Source organism: Microtus pennsylvanicus, chromosome 7 (assembly GCF_037038515.1).
Source record: "Microtus pennsylvanicus isolate mMicPen1 chromosome 7, mMicPen1.hap1, whole genome shotgun sequence".
Taxonomy (NCBI): domain Eukaryota; kingdom Metazoa; phylum Chordata; class Mammalia; order Rodentia; family Cricetidae; genus Microtus; species Microtus pennsylvanicus.
The window spans coordinates 32,042,210-32,061,407 of NC_134585.1; the positions used below are offsets into that span (position 1 = coordinate 32,042,210).

Below are 19,198 nucleotides of genomic sequence, written 5' to 3' on the forward strand. Positions count from 1 at the left end.
ATGTTTGTTTTGTATGATGTGAATTATCACCTCAATAAAACATAATAAAAATTCAATAATGAAAAATGACTGCGATTGTCAGCTGTACTCCCAGGACTTCTTAACAAGCATGCTCAAGTAGATGTGTCTCGTGACAGTAGCTGGTAGAGTTTTGAATGGAGACTTGGTTCTGAATAATGAGTAATATATCATGTATTCAACTTTAGTTTGGAAAATGGAAATAATAGCATTAATTGATATTTCTTGTTTTTCTTTTTTCAGGACTCCCAACTTGTATCCTCTGGACACAATAATCCAAGTAAGAACTTTTCTCTAAAGCGTTCTGTGGAGAGGGCAGGGAAAGATGAGAAGTAGGCTTTACAGAAGCCACCAGACAACACAAAAAAGAGAGCCTTTTGTTTAGGCACCTCCTACATGTGCAGTGAGGTTCTTGATGACCCCGAGTGTGGGTATTCAAGGGGAGGAGGCCAACGCATAGAGTAGTGCATGTCAAGGGGATTCCAGAAGAGAAGAGCACCATGCTCCATGGGTCCCTAGTATATGTGAAGGAAATAAATTAAAAGGCATGTAACTAGATGCCTAAATTAAAAGAAAATGAATAGGCAAAGAAACCCAAACAGAAGGCGTCACAGTAAATGACCTTAGACTCTATTAAGGAAACACACACTTGTTAAATGTACTGTACCTTCTTCCAGAAATAGGCAGGTTGGGCTGGACAGCAAGGGGTCCCCATACTGAATCCAGTGGTTGATGAAGCATGTGAACTCTGTCATCAGAGAGGGAGCATTCTGTGAAGGAGAGCTTTAATTCTCTTCTGTGGCCCTACAAGTTGTTATTAATGTTGTCTGTGGCATTAAAAATGCATAAGCTCCTGGTTTGTGTCTTAAAAGCAAACTCATGAAGACCAGGCATTGTTGGCTTCTCGAGCAGCCAGTGGGCTGGGAACAGGGCTGCCTTTGCTAGTTACAAAGCTATGGGAAGATAAAAATCACTCTGAGTTAGTAGAGGCATCTGTGGAACTGAGACTCATCCTCTTGACGCCTGTAAGGCAGGAGAGTTTGGGAGAGAAGATGTCCACACGTGTACTGGGAAGTTCCATAACATTCATGTACAGATAGAGAAAAGTCAATTGGGGAGGGGGTGATGGCAGTCTGACACAGGACTTTCCGGGAGCATGGGTACCAGTGAGGATTCTTTGTAATTCTTCTGTGACAAGTTCTTGATGTTTCATAAGCTTCTATTTTATAATATTGGGATATTAAGTATGTTCCTATATAATTCACATATGAAAACACATGGTGTATGTCTGCATTTTATAATTTGGGAGAATGCTTGCTTAGGTGGCAGGTTGATCTTAAGTACTTCCTCCTCTCCAGTTTGGAATCCTCACTCAGTGACTAGGATGCTGTAGAAATGGAAGTCAATTAGCAGCAGCCCTAGTTCAGGAAAGGGGCCTTTACTGAAGAACAGCCCTGAGCAATGAAATTATAAATTGGACAGAAAAAGAAGCAACAAAGAGTGTGTGTTAGTATGGGGAAGAGCCCTTGGGAGCCCCTGGGCAGGCTGTAGGTCTTTGTTGAATCCCAGGAGAACAGGAGGCATGGATTATCGTGATGGACAGCTGGACCATTCCATCCCTGTCACCCTAAGTCTCCATCCTCGCTAGTGCACATAGAATTTTCCACTTGATTTTCTTTTTTAAAAGCTCAAAAAACCAAAACCCCAGTAATATTTGCTTAAGAGATGAGCAGTTTACTAGATCTCCTCCTAAAGAGAAACAAACTAGACTCTTAAGATGATGCTAGATCTGGAGTGGGTATAATTCGGTGCTGGAAAAGGGGTCAGCTTTGTCAGCAAGATGACTAACCAAGAATTCTGTACATGCAAAGTAAAGTATTTCCTGCCTTGTTTGGAAGCAAAAGGAGGTGTTGGACTCCCAGCTCACCTCTTCTCTTGCGACATTCTAGCCAACATACCCTCTCCTGTTGCCGATCAACCCTTCACTCCCCACAAGGCACAGGTGTTCTAGAAAGCTCCATCAGTGCTGTGATGCAGAAATCAACACCTCACTTGAGTTGACCAGCCTGCTGTTCAGACCTGTGAGCAGCAGTGAGCACTGAGAGGAGCCCTGACCACAGAGGACATCTGTGTCATTCTTGTCAAAGAGAAGCAGAGACGTGAGTGTAGCTCAGTCTGCAGAAGGACCTGTAATTCATCGTCACAGAATGCTGTGAAAAATAAATTGCTGATTAAATGACCTTAAGAATGATCAATAAAATAAAAATTTAATAGACTTTCATAAAAGCAATAAATATTAGTTCAAGACCCAAATCTGACATATACAATTGAAACCTCTTGGTTTTACTAATAAACAGATAAGAAAAGTCAAGAGGCTAAAGTAAACAGACAACCAGGACAGCAGCATCCAGTTGATAGGAATACAAGAAACAAGTCAAAAACTAAATAAACCTCAAATAATATCCCCAAGAAAATAAGCAACATACATTTTTAAAAAACACTTTATGTAAAAAAAAAAAAAAGAGGCTGTACCCAAGATTTTACCAAGTAAAATCAGAATTCTTGTATTTGAATTCTGAAACTCAGAATGTTTGTTGAATTACAGAAGAGGTAGAATAAAAAATGAGAAATAGAGTAAAGAGTGAGAAAATTTGAAGAGATACTAAGTCACATTTATATAAATGAAAAATGGAAATTAAATTTTCTTTGAGCAGGTTTGATATCATGTTTGAGATTGTTGAGAAAGACTAATGAATTAGAAAACTGAACTTAAGGAATCTGAAGAATGCAGCATAAGAAGGCCAGAAGCGGAACAAAGAAAGGGACGTTAAGAAGCACAGGGATGAGGCAGGACCATCTGCCGTACACCTGTCTAGAACTCCCAGAGCAGGTGAGACAGGGCCCGTAGTGAAGGGCGTGACCTCTGAGAATTATCCAGATGGAAAACTAACCCAAAGGTTCATTGTACCCAAGTGATATTGACGGGACAGATGGAAAGAAGCCCACGTGTGTATTTTACTGCAAGACATGGAAGTTTTGTTTATAAGAAAGCAAGCAAACGCCTCCATCTGACCTCACAGTAGCAGCAGTGGAAATGAACAGGTAGTGGAATTATAGCTGCAGTTAGCTGAAGGAACCTAGTTATCAACTGGAAATCTAGCAGGCTAGAAAGGTGACTTCACATTGAAGGGTGGGTGCCTCTTGCAGAGGACCAGAGTTTAGTCCCAACTCACAACCACATGTAATCCCAGATCCAGGAGATTCAACACTCTCCTTTGACTTTGTGTGGCTAACACAGATATATAAGTAAATATTAAACCTTTTTATTTTAAAAACTATGTACAGATACATAAGTAAATATTAAACCCTTTTATTTTAAAAACTATACACAGATACATAAATAAATATTAAACCTTTTTATTTTAAAAGCTAGGTAATTGAAGGCAAAATTAGATGAAATTAATGTTATTATAGTATATGTTTATAGTGACTAATTTTAGAAATTATGTGTTTTATATAAAAATTTCACATACATAACTTAAACAATCCTACAACTATTTATCTAAAAAATGGCGTAGTCATTTTAAAAGTAAAATCATTTTACACAGTGGTAAAGCTGGTTGCTTCTTACCAGGAATTCCACCAAAAACAGCAAGAAGTAACTTCGGGCTGGCGCCCTCTTTTGGACAGTCCAGTATGAAGGGCGGCTGTTCCCCACTCCCTCAGGCCACCATAACCTTGATGTCAACACTCGACAAGAACTGTACAAGAAAGAAAAATTGTAACTGATTTTATTAATGATCCCAATGCATAAGCATCCAAGAGGATGTTTCTAATTAAATCTAGCAGTGTATAAAATACATTTCAAAGTATAAGAGCTAAGAAATCCTATTTTTTCTGGTAACTCAAAATCAGATTCTGTTCAAATAGTGATAGAATTAATCCAAGACATTGAAAAATATTTGATAAAATTCTATATATGTAACTTAGAAAAAATGTCTTAGCAAGTTGGGCATAGAAGACTAACTCATTTCCACAAACAGTTGCCCGTGTTTTTAAGGAAGAAGTTCCTAGGAATTCTTCTCCTTTGTCTTTAAGTGTACCCTCGACAGCTTAGGCAAAGGCACCATTTCAAGACCAATACCTCAGGATAGAATCCTTGGCCATAGCCGTAAACTAAGAAAAAAGAAAATGTAGTGTTCATTAGGATGGAAACATCAGAACTCATCTCCCCAAATGATGTAATCATCAATATATTGATAGAACACTGAAAAACCCTACAGATGAATTATTAGAATTAATAAGAAGATTTAACAATGCTCTATTCACAATCAATTGCATTCTCCTGATTTAAAAATAAAAGAAAAATCACAGCTAAAAATATCTGACATTGGCACAGAAATAATTACTAAGCAATGAATCTGATAAACTACATAAGAAAGTGATGAAAAATTGAAAAAGCTATTGAGATATTACAGACGACCTCAATGAATAAAGTGACTAGTATCAGGTACAGACGTTAGAAGGTGTGTTGTAAAAATTTATCCTTCTCTATACATTGTAGATTCAATGCAATGCCATCCAAGTTCAAATATTTATATAGATAGAAGTAGGCAGTCTGGGCCTGTAATTTATATGATAGAGCAAAAGATGAGAATGGCAAACACATGGAAAAGAATGAAGCTTGCACCTTGTCTTCACCAGCTACATCAGAACAACCAAAGCTACACGATAGAGGTAGCTAGACTAGTGGAGTGACGGACCGTGAATGCATGGGAATTGTCACGCTGAAGCTAGTACAGTGGCCAGTGTGGATAAGCAAGTGTCTTGTGCTGGAATACTTGGGATGGGAAACAATGAAATTACGTCTCACCTCGCTTCATGTACAGAAGTTAACCTCGGGTATTTTTCAAAGACCAGTAAAACCGTGCTTTTCGAGGGTGGTAATGGAGCACCTTATTTGTGTCTTCGGTAAATGTGAAGATGGCAAAGGAAACTATTGGCAAATATCATTTCATTGAAATTAAAAACATAGTTCAGTCAGAAATACCAGCGGAAAAAGCAAAAGGCTAAACATTGGGATGCTTTCTCTTATTATTTAGGCTTATAGTTTGTGTTTCTGGTGCTTAAAAGGTCACCATGTGTGTTGGGACAATAGGTCACTGCATTGAATCAAAACTGGGTTTTATAAAATGGTGCAAAAGAACCAGTACAAAATCTGAGTCTCATTGGTTCTCAGAGGCATGCAGGTGTCACAGTGAAATTCCATTCCACACTGCTGTATTCCCTGAAGGATTGTAAATTTCAACTTACTAGTTTGGGACATAGCAAAGCCCTGCAGTCCAGAGCTTCTAGTATCTGCAGAGAAAGGTGTTCATGAGTGTTGCAAATGCACCGTTCATATGGGTCACAGTATACTTCTGTAGCTAGCTGATGCTGCTACAGAACCCACCCAGGGCTGTGTCCACCCTAAAAGCTGTTCTTGACTGTCTGAAGTGAGTCTCCGAAGACTAGCTGGCAGCATGACGCCTTTCATGTAAAGTGTAGAAACAGCAGTGGCTGAGAATGTATTCCTGGGTGGTGAAACCTATCGAAGGCTTAACTGGAATCCTCTTTCTAGGTAGCTGGCAGGAAAGAGGATGCAGCCCGCTGGGCCCACTCAGGAGGCACAGGATTACTTGCCAATGTTTATTTCCAGCCTGGAAGGTTTTCTCATAGTCCATTTTAATTTTTAAAAACTACCTATACACATCCATTACATACGCATTTTATATGCACTAAAGGTGCATACTGTTTAGAAATCTTAGGAAAGGCCTGGCCTTGACCTGAGAAAAACTAACCCATGGAATGATGGACTGTCAGAGCGAGAACCACTGTCCGCAGGTGCCAGGAGCATTTACATTATACAGATGAGGAGGGAGGGGTTCCTTCTGCATGAGTCATCCCTTACTCCCTTGTTGGTTATTATTTAATACTTGTATTATACTGAAAGTGCTCGTTATTGGTTTATAATTTCTCTAATGGACCTATGAGCAAATGGAATGATTAATTTATTAACTAAGTTAATATTTATGATGGCTTATTAATGATTATGATTAAACAGACAATTTGACTGTGAAAGATATACCTACTGTTAAACGAGAAAGGATGGAAGGAAAAGACATGTGGGTGAGCCTCCTCACTTTACACTGTATAAAACCAGAAACCGAGGGCCTACAGAGGTGGCTCAGCTGTTAAGAGCGGTTGCTCTGTTCCCAGCACCCCCATGGCAGTTTGAAACTGTCTTTACTCAGTTCCGACAGATCTTATGCCCTCTTCTGGTTTCTACAGGCATTGCACTTCTGTGGTGCACGGATATGCAAGCAGGCAAAATATCCACACACGTTAAATAAAAATACATAATTATTTTTCAGAAGAAGCTGATTAGTCAAGAAATAGGAGATTATTCTCGTTTCTTTCTTCAGAACATATAAATCTTTCTCTTTCTTAATGTGAGAAATAAAAGATTAAAAAAACTTAAAAGTTAAAAGTACATATTAGAAACAGCTGAACCAGTGAAAATTATAGAGGGAAAATTTATTACATTAATGAGAACAGATAAAATCTAAAGTAGATACATCTAAAATTATAAAATATTTGTATTTATTGGAGTAATAATTGAAGGATAACAGAATTAAAAACATGAGTGAAGTTGCTGGGTTTTTTCATGCTCGAATTCTCACGCTGTGAGCGTGAATTCCCATGATGGACAGGGAAGAAAAGTCCAGCACAGACAGATGGTCTTTTGTGAAAACTTCAGCAGAATACAATTCTATCTGGGGGCCCTTTTCTGGTATTTCAGTAATTTCAATAACATTTCAGTTAAAATTTTAAAAGCAAGGTGTAGTTCCTCATAATCTTCTTAGAAACTACATATCTAGCAGTTTTTCTTTTATTATCCTCTTTACTTTTTAAATTCTCTTGCAGTGTGTTTTGATCATTTTCATTCTTCTTCTTCGAAGCCATCCCAGATCTTCCCCTCCTCCCTTCGTACCAACTTCATGTTCTTCCTCTTCCAAAATGTAAAAGGCAAGATATCAGATCATAACAACAGAACACAAAGAGCACTGGACTCCACGTGTCCAAATTCTTTTTCTGTCAGGAAGATGGCCACTGGGACACCAGCGGTGCATTTGGTGTCTCTACAACAGTCTGAATTAGATTTGGGTTTTTATCTTTACCTCTGCCAAGCAGAATACCAGGCACACAAGAACCCTCAGTATGCATAATCAGTTAGAGAGGAAGCTACTGTCATTGAGTGGTCTATTGAGTGAGCCGTTTCATGCCTGTACCGTAAAATGGCGACTGTAACATAAAAGTTCTAAGCTATCCTCAGCCCAAAGTTCTACTTTCCATGTTAGTGGTGGGCATCAGAAGACTCTGTAAAACTGAAAACATGTATCATACACACACACACAAATGGTGGATAGCTGGAATGACGGATAGAGGGAAGGAAGGGAGAATGGGTGGATAGGAAGGAAGGGAAGGAGGAGTACAGATGGATGGATGAAGGCTTTGTGAATAAAGATGCTTTGTACCAAGCCTGATGACCTGTACTCAATCTATGGGATCCACCATAGAAACCAAAAGGTAGAAGGAAAGAACCAACTCCCACAGATTGTCCTTGAACATACCTGCCCTGGCAAGCATGCCTCACCCTCACACACACACACACACACACACACACACACACACACACACGCATATGCACATTGGATAAAATGTAAAAAAAGGCTAATATTTTATATATGTTATGCATATGTACATAATACATTTTCACATATGTCTGTATGCTCCTTTCTGTGCTTCATTTTCCCCTTCTCTCTGTGATTCTATTTCTTTATGCAAAATGACCACCCTGTACTTCTTCTTCTGCCTTGTTTTTTAATGAACAATGCAGATTCTCTCCCAAAGAGACCAAACTGGTGGCATCCAAGAGCTAACTTGAAGGTGACTCCCAGATATCTTCTTTGCGGGGTGCAGGTACCCACTTGCCAATTCTTGGTCTTGAGACTTGGTTACCTCACCCCTGTCACTTTCCCTAGGGGCCTGATGAAGTAGTGACGATTCTCAGTAGCTCAAGCTCTTGAACGTTTCAAATGAACTTCAGAAATTGCATCACCTAAATTTTCAAAGATGTTGGGGGTTTAATTTGCTTGTATTTTCTTCCTGAAAGACAACAAACAATTGTAATCCCCATCTCAATCTTGGCCTTGCTTTTCCCCAGAAAGGGTCCCTCTCTTTGAGCCCTACGGTTGCCGAGAGCAGCCGCTATCAGATTGCTCCTGTAAATGTCCCTTTTGGCCCTCCTTATTCTGTTTTCCCTGTTGCCACAACATAAGTGCTGCTAAGAGCAGAGACAATCAGCTGCAGCTTTGTCCCCGTGCTGAAGACAGCCCACGATGCCTCCAGCCCTCAGGGCCCATGTGCAATCCAACCTGGGTCCTCTCAGCCTGTGGGCTACTTGGCAGCATTCTTGGTCAAGGTAAAACATTTACTCAGACATCCAGTCACGGTCTTCCTTCGTCTCGTAATGATCCCTTGTTCTCTGACGTGAAATTTGGGAAACGTATCTTGTCTAGTCCTCCATCACAATGGTGCCTTGGTGTAACTGCTGGCAGCTGTTCCCAGGGAAATGTAACCCACTTCTCCAGACTCAGGGGAGGGGGGGGAGAGTCAATGGATGTGAGAAGAATTAGACCCTCGTTTAGTTTTGTCTTGGATAATACAGGTGCTGTGGCTGTATTTTGGAGTTGTGACAGGAATGGGGGTTCTTCTGGGAAAATGATTCTGGAAAGTACTAAATTAGGTTATTTTCCAGGCCACTTGACCAGACCTTACATGTCTCCTAAATGAATTTACCACTGCTCTGCCCAGAGGACCCAAACTAATAGAAAACTCAGGGTGTTAGAGCAAGCATCAGGCTGTTGTGTCTGCTTCTATCTCAACATGGTTTACCTGGGTCAGGAACCATCTAGTCTGCTTGGTATCAACATAAATGTTTGGGCTTTTTTTTTCCCTTTCCTTTGGACGTGCTTGGGACTGAGTAACTGTCTTTTGTGAGAGTTCTGGCACAGCATAGACACGCAGTAGAGTTATGTCTGAGGTAGCTGTGTGCAGCTATCCTCCCCTCCTCACAATTGCTTCATCTCCCGTAGGAAAATACGGGGTGGGCTTTTGAGCTCAGTTAGGACACTTTCTTTCCGAGGTTCGCTGTGTAATCCAGGAGGTCGTTCCCCAAATGATGCCACAAACCAGTGTTTGGATAGGATAAGTGTTTGGGGAGAAGGGGCTGAGCAGAAGCAGAGGGTCCTGGAAGCTGTCAGGCCTGATTTGAAAGCAACAGCCAAGAAGGTTAGCTGCTGCCACTGGGCCTGTCTTCTGCCGCTCAAGTTTGTGCTGGGTTTGTCCAGCTATTGGCACTGCAGAGCCCTCCGTAGTAGCCATAGCATGAACAGCTTTTTTTCCCCCTTCTGCTGCCACAAAACCAGAGGAGCTCCTTATAAAATGAGGGTGCACATTTCAAACCACAGTTGGCCCAGGATTAAGTATTACCTTATGCCTGATGTGAAAAGAATTTGGACTCCTTCCAGACTCCTAAAACTAAATCCCCAATAGCCACGTCCCATGGAGATGCTCTTTTACTTGCCTCTCAGATGGTCAGAAAGGATTTCTGGTTTATATCTTATTCGGCTTTTATTGGGAGCCCCAAAATCTGCTGCCAGAGTTCTCCATGGGGTGAAATTCTTGGACATTTCACGGCTATGGCTCCAGTGCTCTGTGAAATTCTCTCCAAGTTCCACTTCAGCCTGACCCCATTTGGCTTGTATTAGCAGAAGGGATCAAAGTTCAGAGTGCCTTGGATGTACAATGCTAATGAATTTATTTCCTTAAACTTTCTGTAAAGTGTAGTGGAGAGAAACTGACTCCATCTGTAAGATGTTCATCTTCTGGCAAGGTCTGCACGCCTTGTCTCTGCTTGTTTGCAATAGCTCCTTGGTACCTCTCAAGGCTCTGGGCCTGGGCAGTTGTATTGCCAAAGCAAAATTATTTTTCACATTCGGTTCCCAAACAATAAAAGATGTTTTAAAAGCCTCCCGCTGCCCATTTTGAAAGCTTGTTAATAGGAACATAGAAATATGTTTAATCTTAAATCTTAAGGACTGGGAGACTGATGTTGGTGTTTTTTCTCCACTTCCTTTTTAAGAGAAAGCTGACGCGGAGCCGGAGAGTCCAGACAATGGCACATCGAATACATCGTAAGTGTCTTTCACGTTTCTCTCTGAGATGACTGTTCTTTAATATGCCGTATAAAATGAAACAGGGCAAGTATCTTGTAATGGTGGTAATCATAGTGGAAGGAAGCCCATGGTTCTCTTTTTTCATGATAATGTCTTTTTAAATGCTTTCGGGTACAGACACACTTTGAGGTTTTATGCCTTAGCATTGAAAAGGAGATCTTGCAAATGCAAATGTTCTTCTTTATAAAGTGGGAATATAATTAGACTGGAGAGTGTGTACTAAGGGAGGATGGAGATAAGCCCTTTAAAATTTGGCTGGAAACTTTTAACACTGACATAAGGTTTGCTGAACTTTCTACACATACTGGAAGACATTCTGTCCCACGTGCCCGTGAAGTAACCAAGTCTTTTAAAAAGCCTGCCATCTGCAGTCCCACCTCTGAAATATGTGGCAAACACAACTATAGATATCTCTGAGATCTCAAGAGCTCATTGATGTTTTCAAGTAAAGTATTTCTTAAACATGAGAAAAGACATTTAGAAGGTGTCTCGTTTTTGCATTTTCATCTTTCCCTTCTCAGTACTGAAAGAATATACGTATGTTTTTAATGGTTAATATGATACCGCGTTGAGATCCCCCGGAGCTTGGGAAGCAGCTTAGTTGGTAAAGTGCTGAGCCATGCGGTGTGCGCTTTGAATCTCAGCACTGGGGGAGCGGTCACGGACAGATGCGCGGAGCTCAACAGCTAGTCAGTCTTGCCTCCGTGAGCTCCAGACCAGTGGGTGGCCAATGTCATACAGTAGCGCCATCATTCCTGTTATCTGATACACCCGTGCAGTACATAATGGCCGTGAAGCAGAAGCTAACGAACGGCCGTTTCAGCCTCATAAGCATCCATAAGCTCTTCCTCCTTGAAAAACATTTATTTTGATCACCTTTGGGGAGTGAAAGATGTTTATTATAAAAATGACTTTGTGATTGTATCTGTTCCTGGATCATTGCTCTCCCTATTAGCAGCCACAGTCTGTGGCGCTGATTTGTCTTATCTTTTTGTCTTATCTATTTTGTCTTAGCTTTTGTCCAGATCTCTTTTCATCTGTAGAGCTCCTCTGGCTTGCACAGGGTGGCTGGATGCTCAGTAGTTGATATGACTATAGGTTGTGTCTCTCACGATACTACTCTGAAAGTTCTAATGAGTTTCATTGTATTTTCTCATGAAATACTAGATATGACAGTTCTAAGTGCTTAAAATGTTGCTATAAGTTTAAGTTATGCTGTAGAATATAATGGGAGAAGAGTTTTAATGCCATCTGGAGGCATTCTAGAGAACTGAAAAGGGCAGAGTCTCTGAAAATTGTAGTTATTTTGAGTACAATTTGGACGGGATAAAATGCACAAACTGGAGTATGCATTTACCAATAGAAGTAGTGATGAAATAGTTGTTTTTTGTCATTTGATAAAACATTGATCATTATAAATGTAGCAATCTTTCAAATTCTTAACAAAATCATTTCCTAGATAGACAAAATAGTATCAAAAAGACATTAGTAAACCTTCACATACTATACCTAACTTTACATATTCTTAAAATCCCGTTCACTAGACACCAATTTTACTCAAGTAGTTTGATGTGTTGTTAATGGTCTTCTTTGTTCCCTATGCATTTCTGTAGCATCTACTCCCTAAAATGTCAGTTTCCACTGCTTGGTGCTTCATGTCTCCTAATGTGTAAAAATAAGTAGGCTGGGTAAGGAGTTAAGTTTAAGACCTCTGGTGATAGGAAGTCCTCAGCCCACCTCCCTGCCTCCTCACCCAAAGTGGCCCATTGTCAATTGCTTCATGGTTGTCACTCAAACCAGGTAACAGAAAAACAGAACTGAGGTTGCAAGGATCTCTTAGACGTGGGGCATTGTGGACTTGGGAGTCTTGAGAGTCTCTCAGAGCTTTTCTGCAGTCCTTCTGTTATAGTCAAGCAAAAGGAACACTGACGAACCGCACAAGGATGCCTCAGACGTGGGTAGGATTGATATTCGTGTAGATGATATTATATGCGCCTACTCACATGTATATGTACACACTTACATAAACAAGCATACTCAGACACACAGATATGTACCCCTCATTTGTGTTTTACCGTGATAGGCATAGCAATAACACTCTGCCCACATTACATATGAGGAGTCTGGGGCTCAGAAAGGTTTCCCAATTTAAAGGATAAATTAGGGCATAAATGTGCCTACCTACGATACTTAGGAATGTATAGTCTTGAGACAAAGTCAGGCCATGAATTGGAAACAAATTTTGAGAGTAGTGAACTGCTTTTGTTAGAGATGAGTACCAGTCAGGGGCTAGTTATAAAGTATCACATGGCTTAGGCAACGGAAATGTATTTTCCCACAGTTGGTTCAGGAGGTCCCTCCCTTCTGACTGTTGCGAGAGAGGGCTACCTGCATTCCTGGCCTTGTGCCCTCACCTCTCCATTTGTCTTTCCAACATCTCCTTCCTCCTTGCATGCAACCTTCTCTGTGCCCCTTTTTTATCAGAACATCAGCCACATTGATTGAGGCCCACCTTGTTAATTTTAGGCCTAACCCTGATGATTTCATTTTAATACGATTCCTTCCATAAAGATCCTATTTCAAGATGAGGTCACATTCCCAGACAATAGTTTTGGTCTGAAGAGGAAATGTCCCACATGGGTTCCAGTTTTAAATACTTGGTTACCTCGAGCTAGTAACACTAGCTGAAAAGGCTTTGGAGACATTCACATTGGGACTTAGCTGGAAGATGTTCACATGGTAGGAAATCCTTGAGAGCATCTTGTTCTTGTCCCTTCTTCCCCTTTCTCTACTTTCTTTGTCACGTGTCCCCACTTCCATGATAATCTGCCAAAGCTCATGCGACCAAACAAGTGTGGGATGACCCTCTGAGACTGTGCACCAGAATAAGCAATTTCCTCCTTTAAACGATTCTTTCAGCTGTTTGTCACAGCTGTGTAAAATAACCAGCACAATACTAAAGTTAGAACTTCAGCATATGGATTGCTGGGGAGAGGCAAGTCCACCCATAACACTGAAGGCCACTTAGGGAAGGGAATGCTTAGGAGTTAGAATTTGACTAGAACAGAATGTAAAGATTTCAGAGAATGGGGAAAAGGGAAATAGCTTGTATAAAACAGATGAAAAGTTACAGGCTCCACAGTGGCTGAAAAGACTTCAGCTATAGCTACAATTGGGCAAGGCATGGTGGGACACACTTGCAGTCCCAGCACTCAGGAGGCAGAAACAAGAGCATCATTGCAAGTTCAAGGCCAATCCTGGTCTGTATGGTGAGTGCCAGGACACCTAGAAGCCACAGGTACATAGCAAATCCTGTCTCAATAAATACGTAGCGTTGGGAGTCAGGGCACATTTTCTAAGCATCCTTCTTCCTTGCTAATTATAATGAGCTTCAGAAGTGCATTGCATGGTAGGACAAAGGAACTGGGGAAATACCTGAGATTTCCTTCAGGATTAATGATCCAAGGATTCAAGAAGATGAAAAGAGCAATTTAGTATTTAGACACAAACAAAACCATAAATATCTGTGAAAGAGTTTTGGTTACATTAACGACAGGAAAATTCATGATAGTTGAATCCCCCTCCTCTGAGTATTTGAAAATGATCTGAAGTCTAAATTATTAAGGCAGAGTATAGAAGATTTGGTCCAGAAAAGAAGCAAAGTGACTTGAATAAGAACTACATTTGGATTGCCCCTCCTCTGGGGACACTCAGCCATTCACAAGAAGCAGAAAGAACTCAAAGAGGGAAACCACACTTGCAATGGTGTGAGATGTCAGAGGATGAAGTCCCCAGTTGTGAAAGATCATGGCCATTAGGGGAAGAAGACATTTCATTAAAGGAAAAGCCATGCGAAAGGGACAGTGGTGTATAAATCCCTCGAGTGCTTTCATGGCTCTTAATTTGCATAGTTGTGGAGAAGATACCGATACACAGTGAGAACAATAACTAGAAAGCTGAAAGGGGCCAGCAGAGATGGCAGCTACTGCCTCAGTTGTGAATTCAACTCTCACCCAAGATACAGGTTTTGGGTAAAACTTCGGTTTCCCTAAACCCAGAAGGATCAAGCTTTGAGAGCAAATTGAGGCTAGAGAGACAGGTCAGTGGTAAAAAGCACATAGTGTTCTTACAGTTTGGGTCCCAGCACTCAGGTCAGGCACTTCACAACACCTCTAACTCCAGTTCCAGGGCATCCAATGGCTAGTTTCAGGTCAGCCTGACACAAGCTAAAGTCATTGGAGAGGAGGAACCCCAATTAAGGAAATGCCTTCTTAAGATCAGGCAAAACTATAGGGCTAGAAGCAAAACTGTAGGGCATTTTCTTAATTAGTGATTGATGAGAGAGGGTCCAGCCCGTTGTGAGTGACACCACCCCTGGGATGGTGGTCCTGGGTTCTGTGAGAAAGCAGACTGAGCAAGCCAGTGAGTAGCACTCCTCCTTGTTTTCTCTTCATCAGCTCCTGCCTCAAGGTTCCTACCCTATTTAAGTTCCTGTCCTGACTTCATTTAATGATGATGAATAGTGATGTGGAATTATAAACCAAATAAATAGCTACAGAAAATATAAATATATGAATATGTAAAAAATTCTTATTGCAATGAAAAATGATATTTTGTAATTTGTATGTATACAAAAGTAAAATATATGGCAAAAGCAACATGAAGGTCCTACATTTCATGTGAAGTAGCACAATATTAAATCTAAGTACACTATAATTATACATAGTGCACTACATGGGGATATCACTAGAAACAAGTATTGATTGGACCTCATCTAAAAGTAATTGCAGAAATTTTTAAAAATAGATTAACACAAATGATGATACCATGAAAAGTCCAGAAACAAAAGACAGAAGATTACAATAGAAAACTAGCCAATCGAAGTCTGGTTACCATGACTGTATTAAATGTAAATACATCAAAAACTCCAGCTTAAAGGGAAAATGTCACGCTAGCTATAAAATCAAGACTACTTATTGTTCACACGTCCATACTTCAAATATAAAAATACAAATAAATCGAAGCCTTGAAACAAAAAAAGGAAAATAAGAAAGGATGAACTGTTTATGTAACAAATGCAAGAAAACTGGAGCAAATATCTTCATACTACTGCCAAATAGTCCTGAAGACAAAGGACATGATAACTGTAAGACACTGAAAAAGGACATTTCCTAGTGCTAATGAGGAAGATAGTATAGTCATCAATATGTATGTACAGACTCAAAACTATGACAAAAACTAACTAGACCAGCATCAAAGTTATAAACTCCACAGGGGCTGAGAAGGCTTACACTGTGGCTGCAGTTGGGCATGGTGGGACACACCTGCAATCCCAGCACTTGGAAGCAGAAACAAGAGCATCATTGCAAATTCAAGGCCATTCCTGGTCTGTATGGTGAGTGCCAGGACACTTAGAAGCCACAGGTACATAGCAATTGAGAGAAATACAAGTAAAACACTAGTTTGTGTACTGTATGAGCATCAGCAGCCACTCTGCCCTAAGTGTGCAGACAGTGCTACACCCACGAAGTGCAAACACAGACTCTTCCCAGAGGCACAGAAACGCCTGCTGCGGCTGGCCTGGCGGTGAGCAGTGGGAAAAGTCTCCGCTTCTGAGTATGAAAATACAGTGGCTCGTGCTCCATCTCACACAGAGTGATTGTGTTGTAAGTCCCTGGAAATAAGTATCGTTTAAACCTCAGCACCGAGACATTAAATAACACTTCTAAATATTCTTTGCATCAAGGTATATATCACAAATGAAGTTAGAATGTAATTTTCACTGAACAAGGATGAAAGTGCAGTTGATGAAAAAAATATGTAAAGTTTATTAAGACAGTGAGGACAATAAGAAATTTAAGACTTTACTTACTTATATGAGGAAAAGCCAAGGTCAATATCAGTGACTTAGGTTTCTATATTAATAAGTTAGAAAAACAGGAATGACTAAGCACACATACTGTTCTTTCAAAGGACACAGGTTCAGGTCCTAGGACCCACATCAGGCAACTCACAACCACTTGTACCTCAAACTCCACAGGAAATCTAACACTTCTGGCCTCTGTGGGCACCTGCATTCATGTGCATGCACTCACAAACAGACACACAGATGCATACACATGTCTCTAAAACTACAATGTTTTATTTATTTATTTATTAAAGATTTCTGTCTCTTCCCCGCCACTGCCTCCCATTTCCCTCCCCCTCCCCCAACAAATTCCCCCTCCCTTGTCAGCCCAAAAAGCAATCAGGGTTCCCTGCCCTGTGGGAAGTCCAAGGATCACCGATCTCCATCCAGGTCTAGTAAGGTGAGCATCCAAACTGCCTAGGCTCCCACAAAGCCAGTAGGTGCAGTAGGATCAAAAACCCATTGCCATTGTTCCTGAGTTTTTTAAAAAAAGATAAAATATTATGAAATGCATTATATGCTAACCAAAAAAGTGATAAAAAATCAAAAAAGAAGAAACTAAACCTAAGATTAATAGTAAAACATATAATAGAAAAGTAGAGATCACCAAACAATACGAATAATTAATAAAAAAAATTTTAAGGGTTGGTGAAATTTACATATTGGCAAGATTGATCTAGCAAAAAAGAGAAAACACAAATTGCCTCCACACGCCATGAGAGAAGACAGCTTCACATCTCCTATGAATCTTTAACTAGTAATAAATAGATATGAACCACTACTTGGGAATTAATTTGACAACTTAGATCAAAAGTTGAAAAGGAAATAGAATTATCATAATGGTCTCAAAAATCTAAATGCCACAATCAGACCTCTCATAAACAGGAAAACACCTCCAGTGTCAGATAGTTTTGCTGATAATGGTCATATTTTTAAATAAAAATTGCTTATCAAATGAAACACCATCAATGAGTTAGCAGCACTCCACAGACTCAGGAAGTAAGAGAAAGGAAATCCAGTTCATTGTATGAGACCTATGTAACCTGACACCAGAATCAGCTTAACCGTGTAAAGAAAGTTGTAATCCGGAGTGCCTCATAAAACATTATACAAAATCTTTAAAACATTAGCATATCCAATCTAGTGTTCAGGGAAAGGATATAACTTATTATGACTAGGTAATATTTACTATAAAAGTATATGGTTTAATGTTAAAAATGAGTTCATGTAATTTACAATATTGATAAAATAAAGAAGAGATATAAGTGGGTACAGCAAAAGTACATGACAAAAAAAAAGTTAAGTCCCATAAATGAATTTTCTTAAAAATGAGTTAACTAGGACTAATGGGAAATACATTCACTCTGATGATTAGAATCTATAAAACATTAAGACCTGCTTCTATGTTGGTCCAGACATATTCCTCCTAGGACAGAAATCCAGCAGTGCTGTCTGTGGCTGTTGTCTCTGTTCTGCATTCTACTGGAGATCGTCGTCAGTACCATAGGACAAGAAAAGGAAATTATGGGCATAAATATTAATGGAAAAATAACACAAAAGCAGAGAACCTAGATAGTTAACCGTAGGAGCCTTGATAAAGAGCAAGGGCATCAGTCAATAAATACCCAACTTCAAAAACTTAATCATGATAGAAACTTACCATGATGTAGCACTGACTTAAAGTAGACAGATCTGTGAAGCAAAGCAAGAGTCTGAAGGCAGGCCACACACACAGTTGCCCTTCCGCACAGGGAGCAAAGCAGGCCAGCCAGAAAGCCAAGCCTTTCACCAAATAATACCAAAGAGAACCAGTGAGGGAGCAAATCTCCTGCCACACGCAGCCGAGATGGATTACAGACCTCTGTATAAAAATGAAATGGCAAAACGTCTAGGGGAAGTCATAGAACAGTGCCTCCACAGCCTGAACTAGACAAAAGTCTCCTACAGAAGTCATAAAACTGGACGAGAGAAGGAAAAGTCCTGGTAAATTGACCTACAACACAGGGAAACTATTCCATCAAAAGAACAGGACAAGCCTAAGCAATCTCATAACCTGGCAAATGACAAATTCAGAATATATAAGGAACTCTGAATACCCCCATAATAATAAAGCAAACATTTTAAGTGGGAAAAATCCTCAAAGATACCAGAGAAGATATGCAAATGGCCACTAAGTAAGTGAAAGGGTGCATGTTACTAATTGTATTCCTAGGGAAACACGAATTAAAGCCACAATGAGACACTACTACCTCCTCGATTTTGTGAGTTGAATTAAAATAACTGACAGCGACCAACAAGCAGTGGTGAAGTGATGGAGTGACGGGAACTATCCAGTATTGCTGGTGTAAAATGTTTAATGATTTTAAAGCTCTTATAGACAAACACTCACTGTATCACCTTACAGTTATTTGGGGGAATTAGCATAGGAGAAAATAAAAACATAGGACCTTAAAGAGATATGTACAAACCATTTATGGCATTGTCATTCATAATAGGTAAAAATGGAACACCTCCAATATTCACCAGTGGTGGAAGGATAAACGATTGTGATATGTCTATACAGTGGAATAATATTTCCAATTAGAAGCAACAGGAACACATAACGCAACAGGGTTGCACTGCAGTGCTGTGTGAAATAAAGACGCCAGACACAAGCGTGTGTAAGCAGGGGAAAACTACTGTATGGACCTGGAATTCCTAGCATCAGTTGCTATGAGAAGCTGAGGGCTGACTGAGGGACCACAACTGCTAGAGTAATAGAACACTGCTCGTGTCGAGTTGAGCTGCCTAACGAGGGTGTGCGCGTTTACCAAGACTCCCTGTACTGTGTGTACAGTTAAGATCTCTCAGTCAGTTTGGATGAGGATGTCGTTTATTTGGTAACGTGATTTCATCCCGAGCACTAGGCCCTGTGTTTGACCCCTATAACCAC

At 40.2% G+C, this 19,198-nt stretch overlaps 1 protein-coding gene across 6 annotated transcripts in view; it reads left to right on the top strand.

Annotated features, from left to right (window-relative positions):
- Aff3 (ALF transcription elongation factor 3) overlaps positions 1–19,198 on the top strand; it is a 498,774-nt gene that overhangs the window by 350,546 nt on the left and 129,030 nt on the right. For all 6 annotated transcript variants that reach the window (XM_075980378.1, XM_075980381.1, XM_075980380.1 and 3 more), the window contains 2 exons: positions 262–298; positions 10,265–10,316. In XM_075980378.1, the coding sequence (XP_075836493.1) occupies positions 262–298; positions 10,265–10,316 (89 nt within the window). The remainder of the gene's footprint in view (positions 1–261; positions 299–10,264; positions 10,317–19,198) is intronic.